This window comes from Rhinoderma darwinii, chromosome 1 (assembly GCF_050947455.1).
Source record: "Rhinoderma darwinii isolate aRhiDar2 chromosome 1, aRhiDar2.hap1, whole genome shotgun sequence".
Taxonomy (NCBI): domain Eukaryota; kingdom Metazoa; phylum Chordata; class Amphibia; order Anura; family Rhinodermatidae; genus Rhinoderma; species Rhinoderma darwinii.
This window is the reverse complement of record NC_134687.1, coordinates 413,738,102-413,756,032: the sequence shown is the minus strand read 5'-3', so window position 1 is coordinate 413,756,032 and position 17,931 is coordinate 413,738,102. Positions and strand designations below refer to the sequence as shown.

The window sequence follows — 17,931 nt, the reverse complement described above, 5'->3', positions numbered from 1 at the left end:
AGATTACCACCAGGCTATACACGCTGATTTCTGGCGTGAGGATTTTCCCTTAACCCCTTCAGGACGAAGAAGATTTTTTCAAATCTGACATGGTTACTTTATGTGGTAATAACTTGGGAATGCTTTTACCTATCCAAGTGTTTAAGATTGTTTTCTCGTGACATATTGTACTTTGTTAGTGAAAAAATTTGGTTGATAAATTCAATGTTTATTTGTGAAAAACACCAAGATTGTGAAAATTTGCAAAAATTTGCATTTTTCAAAATTTAGATGTATCGGCTTGTAAAACCGATAGTAATACCACAGAAAACAGTTACTAGTTTACATTTCCCATATGTCTACTTTATGTTTGCATCGTTTTTTCACGTCCTTTTATTTTGCTAGGACGTTACAAGGCTTAGAACTTTAGCAGCAATTTGTCATATTTTCAGGAAAATTTCAAAAGGCGATTTTTTCAGGGACCAGTTCAGTTCTCAAGTGGCTTTGAGGGACTTGCATATTAGAAAGTCCCCATAAATCACCCCATTTTGAAAACTACACCCCTCAAAGTATTCAAAAACCACATTCTGTAAGTGTTTTAACCCAATAAGCGTTTCACAGGAATTAAAGCAAAGTAGAGGTGAAATTTACAAATTAAATTATTTTTTGCCAAAATTCATTTGTAATACATTTTTTTTTTTTCTGTACCACAGAAGGTTTTACCCGAGAAATGCAACTTAATATTTATTGGCCAAATTCTGCAGTTTTTAGAAATATCCCACATGTGGCCCTAGTGTGATACTGAAAAAAAAAAAAAAAAACCAACCTATAAGCGCACGAGCGCCAGGGACATAACATCCCAGTAGAATCTGAAAGTAAATACCATGGATAATATGAAAATATATACTTTTATTAATGTATCACAATACATGGTATAACAATATCAAATGTATTAAAAGACTGTATATGGCGGATCATATATCAAGAGGAGTAAGTATGACAAAATACCATGGGAAGCACAGAAAACATAACCAAAAAATCCCCACATCTTAATGCGACCATACCAAAAGCACAGATGACAGAAATAACAGAGAAAGAGAGAGACTATATCGATGTGAATGAAATACCCACATGGAAAGAGTACATGTCATAAATCTGCAAGGAATGAATAACGTGCTTTGCACATCGACATATAAGGTGAACATAATATTGAGAACATAACTCATGCAAATACCTGTCGACATGATGGAAGCAGGAGATGAGGGGAAATGGCACAGGAACGCCTCGACGCGCGTTTCGCGAACGACCGGCTTCGTCAGGAGTGTGATACTGGACTGAAACACAGGCCTCAGAAGCAAAGGAGCGCCTAGTGGATTTTGGGCCTCTTTTTTTTTTTTTTAAATATATATTTTAGGCAGCATGTCAGGTTTGAAGAGGTCTTGTGGTGCCAAAACAGTAAAGACCCCCCAAAAGTGACCCCCTTTTGGAAACTACACCCCTCAAGGAATTTTCCTAGGGGTATAGTTAGCAATTTTACCCCACAGTTGCTTTGCTGAGTTTATTGGAACTGGTCTGTAAAAGGTGAAAATCTACTTTTGTTTTCTGAGAAAATGTAGACATTTGATACAGCAATATGCCATATGTGGTAATAAACGGCTGTTTGGACCCACAGCAGAACTTAGAAGGGAAGGAGCGCTATTTGGCTTTTGGAGCTCAAATTTACCGGAAATGCTTTTCTTTCTTAATACAATTACAGCGATACCAAATTTTTCTATATTTTTTTTCTATATTTTACTACTTTTACAAAGTAAAATCTATGTTATAAAAAAAATTGTTTTGTTTCACCATATTCTGAGAGGCATCACTTTTTTATTTTTTGGTCGATTGAGTGGTGTGAGGGCTTATTTTTTGCAGGACAAGCTGTAGTTTTTATTGGTACATACAGCTTTTTGAGCCCTTTTTATTAAATTTTTTGGTAGAGCCAAGGTGACCAAAAAATAGCGATTTTGCAGATTTAAATTCTTTATTTTTCACGCCGTTCACCGTGAGTTAAATAATGGTATATTGTAATAGTTCAGACTTCTTCAGATACAGCGATACCAATTTGGTGTATTTTTTTTACATTACTTTAGAGGGAAAAAGATGGGAGTGTGTATTTTTTTTGGACTTTAATTATTAATAAAAAAATTTCCACTAACAACTATTTACTTTTGTTTTTACACATTTTTAGTCCCCCTAGGGGACTTGAACCAGCAATCAGTAGATATCAGGTTCTATACACTGCAATACTAACCTATTGCAGTATATTGTCATTTTTACAGGCCCCTGTAACAGCGCGATCGCTGTTCCTGTCCGTTAGTCCCAGGTATCAGCTTTAATACACAGCTGACACCCATAGCGTATGACACGGGCTCAGTGCATGAGCCCACTCCATACATCACGACATGCTGTTAAGTCGTGGTACGCGAAGGTGTTAATGCACAGCGGATAGTGCAGAGTGAAAATTTAAATTTTCCACTGATGTGCAATTTTAGTGCATAATATGTTATGCCCAGTTTGTGCCACTGAAGACAAATACCTCAAAATATTAACGGTGTTCTCCCGGGCATGGCGATGCCATATCGGTGGACGTAAACTGCTGTTTGGGCACGCTGCAGGGCTCAGAAGGGAGGGAGCGGCATTTTGATTTTGGAGTGCAGATTTTGCTTGGTAGTAGTTCTGTTTGGCGTTTTACTGTATTTCGGTTTATAATGTGGGGGTATGTGTTATCTGTGCGGAGAACATCAGGGCATAATAAGAGGGTATAATAATACGGTAAATAAATAATAATCCGCAGATGTGTGGCCGGCGTCGCACTGATAAATGGCGCCCGATCTTATCCGCTTTTGGAACGCTCTGCACATTTTGCATCGCCAGAATTTATTTTTTTTTTCTTCACCGGAGCCGTGTGAGGGCTTATTTGTTGCGGAACAATCTGTAGTTTTCATTGGTACCATTTTGGGGTACATGCGATTTTTTTGATTCCTTTTTATTAAATTTTTTGGCAAGCAAGGTTACCAACAAACAGCAATTCCAACCATGTTTATTTTTTTATTTTTTACGGCTTTACGGCTTTCACCGTGGACTGTAAATGACAATTTTACTTTATTCTGCAGATCAATACGATTACGGCGATACCATATGTATATAGGTTTTTTTATGTTTTGCAGCGTTTGCGCAATAAAATCACTTATTTATAAAAAATATTTTTTGTGTCACCATATTCTGAGAGCTCTAACTTTTTTTTTTTTCAGTCAAAAAAAGCTGTGTAAGTGCTTGTTTTTGGCGGGACGGGTTGTAGTTTGTATTGGTACTATTTTGGGGTACATGCGACTTTTTTATCACTTTTTATTCTATAACTTGGGAGGGGTGGTGACCATAAAATAGTAACTCTAGTATTGTTTTTTTACTTTTTATTTGCAGTGTTCTCCATGCGGGAAAAAGAATATTAGGGTCAGTTCACACTGAGTTTTTTCGACACGCTTTTTGAAGCGGAAACCGCGTCGGAAAACATGCCAAAAAACTGCCGAAAATGCCTCCAATTGATTTCAATAGGAGGCGGAAGAGTTATTTTCACGACGAGCGGAAAAACCGTCTAGCGGCAAAAAGGAGCAGCGTACCCTATGTTCGGGCGTTTACGTCTCTGACCTCCCATTCACATCAATGGGAGGCAGAGAAAGTAATTTGCGGCGGTTTTTGACCGCGGCGCTCAATGGCCGCGTGCAAAAAACACGGCAAACTGCGGAATTTTGATGCAGAATTTTCTGCCTGCAAAAAACTCAGAACATACCCTCATAGTTTTATAGTTTGGGTCGTTACAAACACGGTGATACCAAATATGTGTACTTTTTTTTAATGTATTCACTTTTTTGCCTATAATAAAAGACTTATAGGCAAAAAAGCATTTTTTGTTTATGTAACAACTTATTTTTACACTTTTTTAAAACATTTTTATTACTTTTTTTCACTTTTTTAATTGTCCCACTAAGGGACATTTAGACTTGCAGCTTTGATCGCTGCTGAAATACATTACACTACCTACATAGTGTAATGTATTCTGTCATTGTGACGTGACAGTCACTGACTGGAAGCATATGAGGACCAGCCTCCTTTATGCCTCAGTGCCTGATATCCCACCTGAGGCATAAATGCAGAAGCACTAGTCAAGAGGTCCTGTGTCCCCAGCAGTGTCTGTCCATATGGAGGACAGCAGTGCAGCAGGCAAGGGGACAAATAGCCTCTGCGTCCCGAGTGCCGTGATTGGCCGCTTGCGTCTCATGTGAGGAGACCGGTCAATCAGAGGGGAAGGCTCAGTCCCCATGAGGAGATAGGGAAGAAGGGCCCGCCCCCCTGCTTGTACTATGGAGCCGAAAATGTTGCAACTGGCATCTATCATGTTGAAGAAAATGGTGCCGCAGGCAAAATGAGCCAAAGAGCCCCAAACTACATGCTACTGAAGGGTAGGTCCAGGGGTGGTGGCTGCAGTGCGCAAGTAACACTCACCATCCTCTCAGATGAGTGAGCAGCAGGAGAATCCCATTAGAGTTACCTCCATTACTAAGGGGACACTGGTGGGAGAGGTGTTAGAGGTGCTCCTTGGGCTGGTGGGTGACAGAGCAGCTGACGCTCTGGTCTCTCTTTTTCAACTTGACTGAAGACATCAGTGCAATATGACACCGTGCGCCCGCCAAGGACAGGACACAGGTGTCAAACCTGTGCCCCATCTTCTTGCTCGATGAAAAAAAAAATGAAATCTAAAAAAAATATCTTTGGTGGAGATTCTGCTCCATTAGCAGACATGTCTGCCTCCTACGGACACCAAGCTAAGCTTGAATAGCTCAGTGTCAATCCTGGGTATATCCTGTAGGAGGAGCCACTTTTTTATTCCTTAGTGGCAACATTATATACACAGTGTGTCCCCCAACGTAACAAACAAGAAATGGTAATTTCTTACCTTGTCCAAACCTTCTTTATTTAGACAGTCATACCAGCTTTTCATGAAATCTCCTGGGAACTTGTCCTTGCTAAAAACACCTATCCGTTTTCCCTTCTTACTCCCTCGAATAGCCTCGAGCATCTTTTCGAAGTTTGCCTTGTTACCCTCATTTTGCTGTAAAAGAGCAGATAATCCATAATTAAGCAGTGTACTATTGTACCATGGCCATATTTTAACTATTAATCTGACCATAGACGTCATTTTGGGGAAAAGTCTTTAGAAGCATTCAGATAATCTTTCCCTAAGGCCTTATTCACACGAACGTGCCCGTTTTGCGCGTACAAAACTTCCGTGAGGCATGAGTATTTGGTGCGTGCCTGCGTGATTTCCGCGAATATGGCAGCAGGATGACTGTTTATGTTTACAAACAAAAGCAGGAGGTGCTTTTCTTTGTTCATTCATTTATTTTACTACTGTAGCATGAATCACGCACGGCACCTGGAAGTGCTTCCGTGTGCGATCAGGCACTCATCGACTTCAATGGGTGCATGATGCGCAAAAAACGGCCAAGTATAGGACATGTCGTGAGTTTTACGCAGCGCACATACGATGCGTGAAAATCACTGACAGTCTGAACAGCCCCATTCACTTACATAGGTCCGTGTGACGCGCGTATCACGGACGTAATACACGTTCGTGTGAATAAGGCCTAACAGAATTAGTTGGGAAAAAGAATTCACCAACAGGTCTCAGGATGTGAACAATTTTTAGTTTAAGTTTTAGACAATTGTAAAGTAACAATCATAGTGTTTACTACAAACAACTCGACAACATAAATGTGTTCTATCGAAAATGAGCGAATTTTCCTTGGTTGCAGGCATGTTACCAAACTATCTCCCTAAAATTTCTAGACAAACTGGGACCAAGGGCAGGCACCATGTACATAACCAATTAGAGCTATAATATACATTACATATGAAAGCACATAGAAAGTAAAAAGGCAAACATCAAGGTGCTAAATAGTGGGAAGAAAAACACCTCAAGATCAGAGCATCATGGTTTAGACCAACATACAAAACAGAGCTCTTTGTAATGCTTACTACAGAAAACACATTCTGCAACAATATACAAAACTGAGCCCATTGGAATGGATGGCACCCATTATTACCAGCCTGGTGTTTCATTATAAAAGAATCAATCTACCCAAATATAGTAAGTGCAATAAATATGAGGTGTAGAAATCGTAAACCATGTGTAATAGGGGTTAAAAACTATTTGGCAAAAAATAAAAAACGAAAGATCTCAAAACTGCAAACGGGGCGATATAGCAGAGGGCATTTTACACATACCTTTTCTCTCAGTCATGCAAGTTGAATGACCAAGAAAATGATGTTTAATTCCCACCGATCTTAAAGAGGCTCGGTCACCACATTATAAGTGGCCTATATTGTACATGATGTGATCGGCGCTGTAATGTAGATTACAGCAGTGTTTTTTTATGTAGAAAAACGATCATTTTTGACGGAGTTATGACCTATTTTAGCTTTATGCTAATGAGTTTCTTAATGGACAACTGGGCGTGTTTTACTGTATGGCCAAGTGGGCGTTGTGGAGAAAAGTGTATAACGGTGACCAATCAGCATCATACACTTCTCCCCATGCATTTACACTGCAGATAGTAATCTTACTAGATCACTATGTGCAGCCACATACACACACATTAACGTTACTGCAGTGTCCGGACAGTGAATGACATTACCTCCAGCCAGGACGTGACGTCTATTCACAATCCTTACACCTCGGTAACGTTTGTGTCAGATTTACAGAAAGCCAAGCGTAATTTCGTTTTAAATGACAGTTTACATCGTAATCTCGCGAGATTACGCTTGCCTTGCTGTAAATCTCACACAAATGTTAACGAAGTGTCAGAATTCTGAATAGACATGACGTCCTGGCTGGAGGTGATGCCTATTCATTGTCAGGACACTTGAGTAACGTTAATGTGTGTGTATGTGGCTGCACATAGTGATCTAGTAAGATTACTATCTGCAGTGTAAATGAATAGAGAGGAGTGCATGACGCTGATTGGTCACTGATTGGTTAGCATCATACACTTCTCTCCACAACGCCCACTTGGTCAAAAAGTAAAACACGCCCAGTTGTCCATTGAGAAACTCATTAGCATAAAGCTAATATAGGTCATAACTCCGTCAAAAATGATTGTTTTTCTAAATAAAAAAAACACTGCTGTAATCTACATTACAGCGCCGATCTCATTATGTACAATATAGGCCACTTATAATGTGGTGACAGAGCCTTTAAGTGCCACCAAGGCACCACTTTATGTACAAGTGCTCCAGCACTGCACGCTGCAAGTCTCGCCCATTTGAGTGACTGCTCCAGCGGTCTTTCGCTTGGCCGCTAGAGCTGACACTCAGAGCAGAGAGTGGCACTTGTGACCGCCACATCCGGGGAATCCAACATCTGTCATGCAACAAGGTAAAAAAATGCCCTTTCCTTCCCCTATATCACCTTGTCAGAAGTTTTGAGGCCTCAAAACTGCTGACAGGTTCCCTTCAAATATAAGTCAAGTTTTAGCACTTTAATTCAGGTCTTCGCTAAATATTTTCTTCAGGGGTCTGGGAAAGTTGGGTACCAACCCATCTGGTTTATTTATGGTGTTTATTTGCTCTGTAATAACTGTTGCCTGCAGCTCTTAGGCCAGGATCACACACAAAACACACAGTATTGATGCAGGTTCTGACTCCAAACCAGAAGTGGATCCAAAGGGGAAAGAAAGGTAAAGAGAAAAGACTGATATATTTGCTTTTTTTTTGCGTCCACCTGTGTGTTTGGCTAAAAAGATTGAGAAAAAAAAACAGCATCAAAACTGTGTGTGATCCTGGCCTTAGCAATGTAATGTGGTGACATATTGAGACTAAATTTTACTCTTGCTTTTGGCAGTGTAGTTGCCTATAGCACCCCTGAACTTTGTAGGTACGTGATTCAGGTGCCACTATTTAAAAAGAATCCATCAAGGAGACAAATTTTCTTGAAAATTGGGGCAGCCATAAAATTTCCTAACAATATAAAGCTAGTGGGTGCAATGGCACCCACTGAACCGTTCCCAGGACACCTAAGGATCGGAGACCACCAAGCTGTTGCCCCCACTAGCTTAGTGATATAAGTGAAAAGGTTCCTGTAAAGTGAACCGGTCTTATGGAGCATCAGAATAGTGGCAACTACTGCAGTGTGAATGTTTATTAGCAGAAGTCGAGCACATACCTTCTCCCGGACTAGCAGTGTGATTGCTGGGGTGCCATTGGCATTCTCATTGCCTTTTAGGTTTGCAATCTGCTTAAGAAACTCCACTTTTTTCTTGCTGGCCATGAAGATAATTTTCTCCTCACAGAAAACCATTATGGTGTCTGTTAACTCATAGCCAAAAAGCCAGGTCTAAAACAAGCAGACAAAAAAACAAATACCAAACACATTAGATTCTTGACATTTACAGAAATCTCACGCACGCACAGATCGTGCTGCGCACACACACACACAAAAAAAAAAAGCATACACAAGTTATATATATATATATATATATATATATATATTTATTTTAAAAATAAATAAACTTACACATAATGTTGTGTCTCACCTGTAGGGCAGTGGACTTGGCGTACACAATCTCCTCGTCCACTCCCACGGATACCACAATAGCATCCACATTGGAGTAGTCATCTTCACCTTTCTGAAAGATAAAAGCAATTACTACTGTCTATCTGTTTCTCCTACATAAATGAAGGAATAAAAAGCATACATAGATGTCATGGCAGCCTCAGTAAGTCATTTACACTCAATCGCTGCCAGCACAGAAACCACATGCTCCTGGGTTGCTGCAGCATCAGTATTAGCATGGCAAATCATCACAGGCAATGCCAGACACAATCTTCCATCCACAGCTGGATCTACAGGGTGAAATGGAGCTGAATAAACCAGTGATCAATAGCTGCTCGGGTCAGACTTGAACTCACAGCCCCAGCGGGGAAGGGAACAGAGTTAACCACTCAGCTACCAAGCTGCCCTGAAACATGTGCTGGATAAAACCTGATCAACCACCAATCACAGTGTCATAATGTTACTTACTATCACTCAGGAAATCTGGGGAAACATTACATGGTTTACGGCCAGATTAGGCTCTGTTCACATCAGCATCGGAGGCCCATTAAAGTCAATCGGTTCCATCGGGTGCCCTAAAGAGTCCGTGATGCAATAGCTACGGCACTTTTGTTTTTTTTCTTTCTTCTATTCATGTGACGGGCAGAACAGAAAAACTTAGCGCAGATGTGAACGAAGCCTTAGGCCGGGATCCCATAGTGCAGATTTGCTGCATTTTGTAAGCCAAAACTAGAATGGAATCCATGATAGCAAATCTATAAGGCCTTAGTTTATATATTTCTTCTGTGGCCTAAAAATAGAGGGGTCCCTTTTAGGCTGGGTTCACACTGGAATTCTCGCTTTCATTTAAAACCACATCCAAGGTCTTATAGTTAGCATTATTTTATACAGTTAAGGCACATTACAAAGCCTGTTGAAGTCTATGAAAAAAAACGCCATCCACAAAACTTGACGCATCTTGAGGAAAGAAAGCAAAACAAGCCCTAAACCAAAATGCTGTGTGTAGAGATATTCATATGTTCCTATATATTAACAGCAGACGAAGAAGGAAGAAGGTAGGAGGTAGGATCCAGCGCTCGGTGTAGTTAAAACGGATATTCTGTTCCAAGACATACACCTCCACTTTTCACTCACCCAGGACTACATGCAACTGGACTTCCTTTTAATCTACCTCCAATAAACTTGGAACAGAATATCCGTTTTAACTACACCGAGCGCTGGATCCTACCTCCTACCTTCTTCCTTCTTCGTTAGCCTGCCGTGTGCCGACACGAGGATCCGAGCGCCATCCACAATCCACACCACACTGGAGTGTGAAAGGTGAGCTGGAGGTCTCCTCCCCAGTTTCTATTTATTAACAGCAGACATCAGGCCAGTGTTTTTGGCTGCCCCTCAAAGGAAGAAACAAAATACACAACTAAAATTGGCGCGTTTTTTTGTTAGGGTTAAGTTCATGGAAACCAGGTCGGAATCAAAGACCAAAAAATGTCCGAAATCGCCCCCAATTGAATTCAATGGGAGGTAGAGGGGTTTTCCCAGGCGGCTTTTAGCCACTCAGTGAAAGCACGACATTTCTTGGCGCTTGTTTGACCGTTTTCCGAAGCATTTTTTTTACCCACAGTCCTTGCATTAGCTTCAATGGCCGCAGGCAAAAAAAAATACATGCAGGCAGTTCAAAATCTGCCTCTAAATTCCTGAAGGAATTCTGAGGCAAATTTCTGCCTGCAAAAGACTGTGTGAACAGGGCCTTAGATATACCACAATTATTTGCAATATTCAATCCGCATGTCCTACTGCACACAACAGAAACATGCAGCGGCTCACTGAATGGAGCATGGCTGCACGGAGCTGACAGTTTATACTGAATGGTTGCGGTTACTAAATCCGGGTCCTACAGAATCCCTCTGGATATACAGCGTGGTGTGGAAACTGTATTAACCCCTTACTCTACACACACACACTAATATATATATATATATATATATATATATATATATTAATATAGCCCCCCGGTGATGTAGCTCATCAGCACACATACATCTAGACATTTATTTAGCTACGTAAAGGGGACAATTTCAGTTGCAGCTGGGCAGCACACACGTGACACGGATGACGGTTGTGGCGGGGATAATACGCACGTTACCGAGGTATGCGATGGGGGATCTGAATCGGTGACATGAAAGCATGGAGTGAGAAATAAAAGACAGAATCTACATAAAAACCCGCCATTTATCACCTTCCAGTTGCTGTACAGACGCTTAATTCGCCGGTAATAGGCCTCTTTATCCAGGTTGACCGCCATCCTGTACACAGGCCGGGGCTCCCTCCCGGAGCAGGCCGGTCTTCCCGCGTGTCTTTCCTACTCTACTTGCCGGGCCAGCTGCCAGTCAAACGGATAGTATTCCGGGAAACACCGGAGCCCGTAGGATGGCCTGCACGGGCTTTCAAAATCAAACGCACAAAAGATGGTACGCAGAGCGGGAAATCCCGACTTGCTAGAGAGAACCGGAGGGCGGAGAGAAAGGACCGAGCAGGGCCCACAGCGCCCCCTGCCGCCGGATGTGAGCATTGAAACGCATCTATTGATTCCCTAATAGGAAGAAGAAAACAAAACTGGAGTATCGTCGGAGATGTTTACATGTCGTTTTCTCACTGTAACGTAGCCGCAAATTAGGTCTCTCTATTTACTTTTAATTAATAATATTAATTAGAAATAACTTAGCCTTTCTCACTAAAATTAAGATCTACTGAGGGAGATTCTAAATACTACCTCAGAGTGCAGTAGGTGCCCAAAGCAACCAACCAATCAGGTTACTTCTCTCATTTAGTAGTATGCCTCAGATAAGATGTGAGTTGTAATCTGATTGGTTACTGTAGACTACTTCCTCACTTTTCTTCTGCACTAGTGATTGACGGGCTGCCATGTATGTGGCTGGATACACGCAGCCATCATTCACACGTGAGAGAGGAGCGCTCCCCTCATGACTTCAGCGGATTTATAACTACGAGTCCGCTGTATAGCTTGATAGCTGCTATAAGCCAAAACGGCACGATATTTTTTTGGGCTAGTAGTGCAGCGGACCTGTCCCGATATTATGTTCCCATTAACTGGACACCATAGTATAACAGATCTACTTCAATCTTCCCCAGTGACTTAAAAGACATGAAGGATAAAAACTGGTGCAAAGGAAAGCTGGTGTAGTCGCCTATGGCAACCAGAGTCCACTTCTAATTTTTCAGAGTTCTTTTGGAAAATGAAAGCAGCAACCTGATTGGTTGCCATGGGAAACTACTCCACTTTTTCTTTGCAGATATATCTCCCAAGCAATTTACTGTGCAACGTGATGCAAATTGTGGCTGAAAAAAAGTTGAAAATCTTGGCGCCTGCCTATTTTGAATAAAAAATATTTTGACTTTTTTCGATTTTATGCCGCCCTCACCATGTTTTGAAAAAGTGGTCAGGTCTTTGTGGTCAGAGGCAGAGTCACCCACGGCCATAAAAAAAAGCGATAAATTATAGTAAAATTTTACGTCAGCTTATAGCTGGCGTAGATTTCAGCTTGTGGTACCTACAGCCCAAGATGCGCTACATTTATTAAGAGGCATCACAAATAGGCTTGACCCTCTTCCACCCAAATATACTGGCCAGGTGTCAGACATTTAATCACTAAGGGTACAGTTACATGCAGGGGCATTGCTAGGGTCTTAAAAGATCAGGGGCACAACCCCTGAGACATGTTTACCCCCCCCCCCCCCCCCCCCAAATAAAAGTGTGTGTGTGTGTGTGTATATGTATATGAGACAGCATATCTGTAGCACTACGACCCTATAGGGCCCAGCTCGCTGACAATGCGGCTCCAGCGCTGGACCCAGGAAAGGTAAGTATAAGAATGGTTTTGCTTTTTTAAGTGTTACTAATTATTTTTGTGTGTTTGTGTTTTTTTACAGGTTCGGTTTCTGGACTACGTCGGGTTCGAGGACTACTTCGATGAAGCCTTTTTTTTTATTCTTAATAAAATGATTAACGAGGACTGTGTCGTGCTTTTTTTATTTCAATAAAATATTTTTTCTATGTCCTTGTATTTTTTGGAACTTTATTACTACCGCCTTATTAATAGCCGCTGGCTGATTGACAACGTCCATTGCTAAGGCGGGGCTTAATATTAGCTGATGCAGAGGCTAACACTAACCCCCATTATTAACCCGGTACCCACCACCACCAGTGGTACCAAGAAGAGCCGGGTGTGATCCAGTACCCAACCATCTGTAGTGATGGTCGGGCACGTGGGCGGCCACAGGCTGGTATCATTAGGGTATGTTCACACGGCCTATTTTCGGGCCGTAAACGCCCAAAATATTGGAAGCAGAACGGCTCCAAACATCTGCCCATTGATTTCAATGGGAAAACGGCATTCTGTTCCGACGGAGCGTTTTTCGCTGAATTTTTACACGTAAAAAAACGGCCGCGAAAAAGAAGTGCAGGACACTTGGGACGTTTTTGGAGCCGTTTTCCATAGACTATTGAAAAAAGCTCCAAAAACGGCCGTAAAAAAAACGTCTGAAAATCAGGAGCTGTTTTCCCTTGAAAAGAGCTCCGTATTTTGAGACGTTTTCGAGTTTGTGTGTGAACATACCCTTAAACTGGGAAAGCCCAAAACCAGTGGGCCCTCAAAGCCTCCTGCTTCTATGTTGTATCTGGCTAGTTATGAAAAATGGGGGGGACCCCACATAATTTTTTTTTAATTTATTTTTTACTAAACTACGTGGGGTCCCCCCCATTTTTCATAACCAGCCAGATACAACATATCAGCAGCAAGCTGGCATTACCAGGATGCAAAGTGCCACTGTTTTTTGGCTTTCCCAGCCTAATAATACCAGCCTGCAGTTGCCCCAGTACCCGACCATCGCTACAGATAGTCGGGAACTGGATCATACCCGTCTCCTCCTGGCACCCCTGATTGCTGTGGGCAGGGCCGGTCTTAGGGGTGTGCAAGCATGTAGGGGGCGCCAGTGGGCTCTGCCTCTACTCTGTGTCTGTTCTTAGTTACACACACAGAGTAAATAACAGTAGAAGAGGAAGCTCCGCCCACAGAGGAAGCTCCGCCCACAGCCCGTCCTGCACGAAGCCTGTGATCCTGTCAGCATGGAGAGATGGTGAGAGTATGTGTGTGTGTATACAGTATGTGTCTCTGTTTTTGTATGTGTATATGTTACAGTGTGTGTGTGTGTGTGTGTGTGTGTGTGTGTGTGTGTGTGTGTGTGTGTGTGTGTGTGTGTGTGTGTGTGTGTGTGTGTGTGTGTGTGTGTGTATGTGTATATGTTACAGTTTGTGTTTGCCTCTGCATGTGTTTATGTCTCTTTGTAAAAGTGTGTGTTCAATATTAACTCCTTAACGCCGAAGGACGGATATATCCGTCCTCAGCAGCTGCTAGTTCGCGCAGGAGGACGGATATATCCGTCCTGTGATGGCGCGGGTACTGCCAGTGTACCCACGCGATCAGCGGCAGGAGCACGGCTGTTATACACAGCCTGGCTCCTGCTGCAACTGCCGGAATCGAAGCGCGCTCCGATTCTGGCAGTTTAACCCATTAAATGCCGCTGTCAATAGTGACAGCGGCATCTAATGTGTTTGACAGAGGGAGGGAGCTCCCTCTGTCACCCGATCGGCGCCCCCGCAAACAAATCGCGGGTCGCCGTCGGGTTTCCATGACAGCCGGGGGTCTAACAAAGACCCCCAGGTCTGTCTTCCGCAACTGCCTGTTTGGCGATGCCGGAGGCATGACCTAACAGGTTGCCTGTCAGTTTTACACTGACAGGCAATAATGCTTTGGTATACTAAGTATACCAAAGCATTATATATGCGATCGGCACATCGCATAGTGAAGTCCCCTGGTGGGACTTAAAAAAAAAATGTCAATCAGTTAAATAAAGTTTGTTGAAAAAAAATAAAATAATTACAGTCAAAATCAAATAAAACTACTTTTTTTGCCCAAAAAGTGGTTTTATTCAGTAAAAGTGTCAAAACAAATAACACATACACATATATGGTATCCCCGCGATCATAACAACTTGACTAATAAAATGAACACATTAATGAAACCGCCGGATGTACGGCGTCCAAAAAACCCGCAAAAAACAACGGCAAAATTCTCTCTTTTCTCCCATTCCCCCCATAAAAAATAAAATAAAAGTTAATCTATAAGTCCTATGTACCCCAAAATAGTACTAATGAAAACTACGCATTGGCCCGCAAAAATCAAGCCCACATACGGTCACATCGACGGAAAAATAAAAAAATAACGGCTCTTGGAACGCGGCGATGCAAAAACAAGTAATTTTTTTCTAAAAGGGTTTTTATTGTGCAAACATAGGAAAACATATAAAACCTTTACATATTTGGTATCCCCGTAATCGTGCCGACCCATAGAATAAAGTGAACATGTTATTTACGCTGCATAGTAAAGGGCATAAATTTATAATGTGAAAATTAATGCTGGAATAGCTGCTTATTTTCAATTCTCTCCTAAAATAAAGTTAATAAAAGTTAATCAATATATTGTAAGCATCTAAAAATGGTGCAATTACAAAATACAACTCGTCCCGCAAAAAACAAGCCCTTATACGGCTATGTCGACGTAATAAAAAAAAAGTTACGACTCCTGGAATGCGACCATGAAAAAACAAAAAATAATCCTTGGTCATTAACGTGCAAAATGGCCCGGTCATTAAGGGGTTAAAGTAGAACAGATAAAACAAAGATCTGTGCTGCCTCCTATATATCCTGCTGTCCCCTATATATCCTGTTTCCCCTATATATCCTGCTGCCCTTATATAACCTGCTTCCTCCTATATACCCTGCTGTCCCTTATATACCCTGCTGACCCCTATATATCCTGCTGCCCCTTATATAACCTGCTGATTCTTATATAACCTGCTTCCTCCTATATACCCTGCTGTCTCTTATATACCCTGCTGCCCCCTATATATCTTGCTGCCACTTATATACCCTGCTGCCCCTATATATCCTACTGCCCCTATATACCCTGATGCCTCCTATATACCCTGCTGCCCCTATATATCCTGCTTCCCTCTATATACCCTGCTGCCACTATATACACTGATGCCCCTATACACCCTTCTGCCCCTATATATCCTGCTACCCCTATATATCCTGCTGCCCCTTATATAACCTGCTGCCTCCTATATACTCTGCTGCCCCTTATATGCCCTTCTGCCACTATTTACTCTGCTGCCCTTTTATATATATATATATATATATATGCTTCTCTGTGTGTTTATATGTGTCTGTGGGCATAGTTATCATCGACGACATTATCTGTACTCAGAGAGATATCACTGTGTTATCTGTAGTGTTACATAGGACTGCATGTAACATCTACTACATTATCTGTACTCATATAGTTATCACTGTTATCTGTAGTGTTACATAGGACTGCAGGTAACATCTACATGATATGTACTCAGAGAGTTATCACTGTTATTTGTGGTGTTACATAGGACTGCAGGTAACATCTACATTATCTGTACTCAGAGTGTTATCTGTAGTGTTACATAGGACTGCAGGTAACATCTACATTATCTGTTCTCAGAGAGTTATCACTGTGTTATCAGCGGTGTTACATAGGACTGCAGGTTAAATTTACTGCATTATCTGTATTCAGAGAGTTATCACTGTGTGTTATATGTGGTGTTACATAGGACTGCAGTTAACATGTACGACATTATCTGTACTCAGGGAGTTATCACTGTGTTATCAGCGGTGTTACATAGGACTACAGGTAACATCTACGCCACTATCTGTACACAGAGAGTTATCACTGTGTTATCTGTGGTGTTGCATAGGACTGCAGGCAATATCTACTACATTATTTGTACTCAGTTATTACTGTGTGTTATCTGTGGTGTTACATGGGGCTGCACATTAAATCTACGACATCTGTACTGGGTATATATAGGTCTGTTTGTCAATGTGTCTGTAATGACGGGGTAGGGAGACAGACAGGCGAGCCCTAATCTACCCGCCATTCAGTCCCTCCCTACTTGCACGGCCCGTCCTGTACAACTGGGCGACGGTCCCTACGCTCAATATGTGCACGACAGACAAACAGACAGGGTACACAGAAGCTAACGGAAATGGGGCAGTTGCCCACGGCAACACCGTGAGCAACAAGAGTAGTGAACGAGTCGAGTCAAACCAGGAGTATACGAGGTACAAAACGCAGAGCAGGAGAGTAGTCAGTAAAGCCAGGGTCAATATGAAGCAGAGGACAATAGTACAAGCAGCAGCAGCAGAGCCAGGAAACAGAAGAATCACAGGCAAAGGAGGAGCAGGAAATGAAGGTATAAATAGACAGAGGGCGGGAGCTAGCTCCGTCTGGCCAGGCTGTGATAGGCTCTCCCACTCCTCAGCCTCCCAGCCTGAGTGGTAGCAGATCGAGTCACTGTATCAGACTTAGGAGCAGGTGCAGACTGATTAACCACGGGCGTCGACACAGCAGCTGTGTCTGGCAGATCCTTTACAGCACCCCCCCCCCCCCTTTTATGAGGAGACACTGAACGCTTTCTAGGTCGACCTGGCTTATTGGGGAACCGAAGATGGAACCTCCTGAGCAATACCCCAGCGTGAACATCCCGGGAGGGTACCCAAGTCCTGTCCTCAGGCCCGTATCCTCTCCAATGGACCAGGTACTGGAGGGAGCCTTGGACCATCCTGCTGTCCACAATCTTGGCCACCTCGAATTCTACCCCTTCAGGGGTGAGAACAGGGACCGGAGGTTTCCTCGAGGTAGCCAAGGACGGGGAGCAGCGTTTCAGGAGGGAGGCACGTTGTGTATTCGAAAAGACGGGGGTAACTCCAGTCGGAAGGAGACAGGGTTAAGGACTTCAATTACCTTGTACGGCCCTATATACCGAGGAGCAAATTTTTTGGACGGGACTTTAAGGCGAAAATTTTTTGAAGACAGCCACACCAGATCCCCGACCACAAACAAGGGGTTAGCAGAATGTCTTCTATCTGCCTGAGTCTTTTGTATGCCCTGGGACGCCTCTAGGTTCTTCTGAACCTGGGCCCAGACTGTGCACAGTTCCCGATGAACGACATCTACCTCGGGATTGTTGGAACCACCAGGTGAAACAGAGGAGAACCGTGGATTAAACCCAAAATTACAGAAAAAGGGGGAGACACCTGACGAGTTACTGACCCGGTTATTAAGGGAAAATTCGGCGAGGGAAATGAAGGAGACCCAATCATATTGACAGTCAGAAATAAAACACCTTAAATA

The 17,931-nt window shown here is 42.5% G+C and overlaps 1 protein-coding gene and 1 non-coding gene across 2 annotated transcripts in view; both read right to left on the bottom strand.

The window, feature by feature from the left end:
• Positions 1 to 11,224, bottom strand: part of SUPT16H (SPT16 homolog, facilitates chromatin remodeling subunit) — a 47,016-nt gene extending 35,792 nt beyond the window's left edge. The window contains exons 1-4 of the mRNA XM_075828963.1: positions 10,866 to 11,224; positions 8,610 to 8,702; positions 8,240 to 8,410; positions 4,973 to 5,128 (exon numbers count right to left, since the gene is read on the bottom strand). Coding sequence (XP_075685078.1) covers positions 4,973 to 5,128; positions 8,240 to 8,410; positions 8,610 to 8,702; positions 10,866 to 10,931 — 486 coding nt within the window. The 5' untranslated portion in view covers positions 10,932 to 11,224. The remainder of the gene's footprint in view (positions 1 to 4,972; positions 5,129 to 8,239; positions 8,411 to 8,609; positions 8,703 to 10,865) is intronic.
• Positions 8,785 to 8,886, bottom strand: LOC142722787 (small nucleolar RNA U6-53/MBII-28). The gene has a single exon (XR_012875079.1). It is a non-coding gene; the product is annotated as a small nucleolar RNA U6-53/MBII-28 (small nucleolar RNA).
• Positions 11,225 to 17,931: the final 6,707 nt, after the last annotated feature.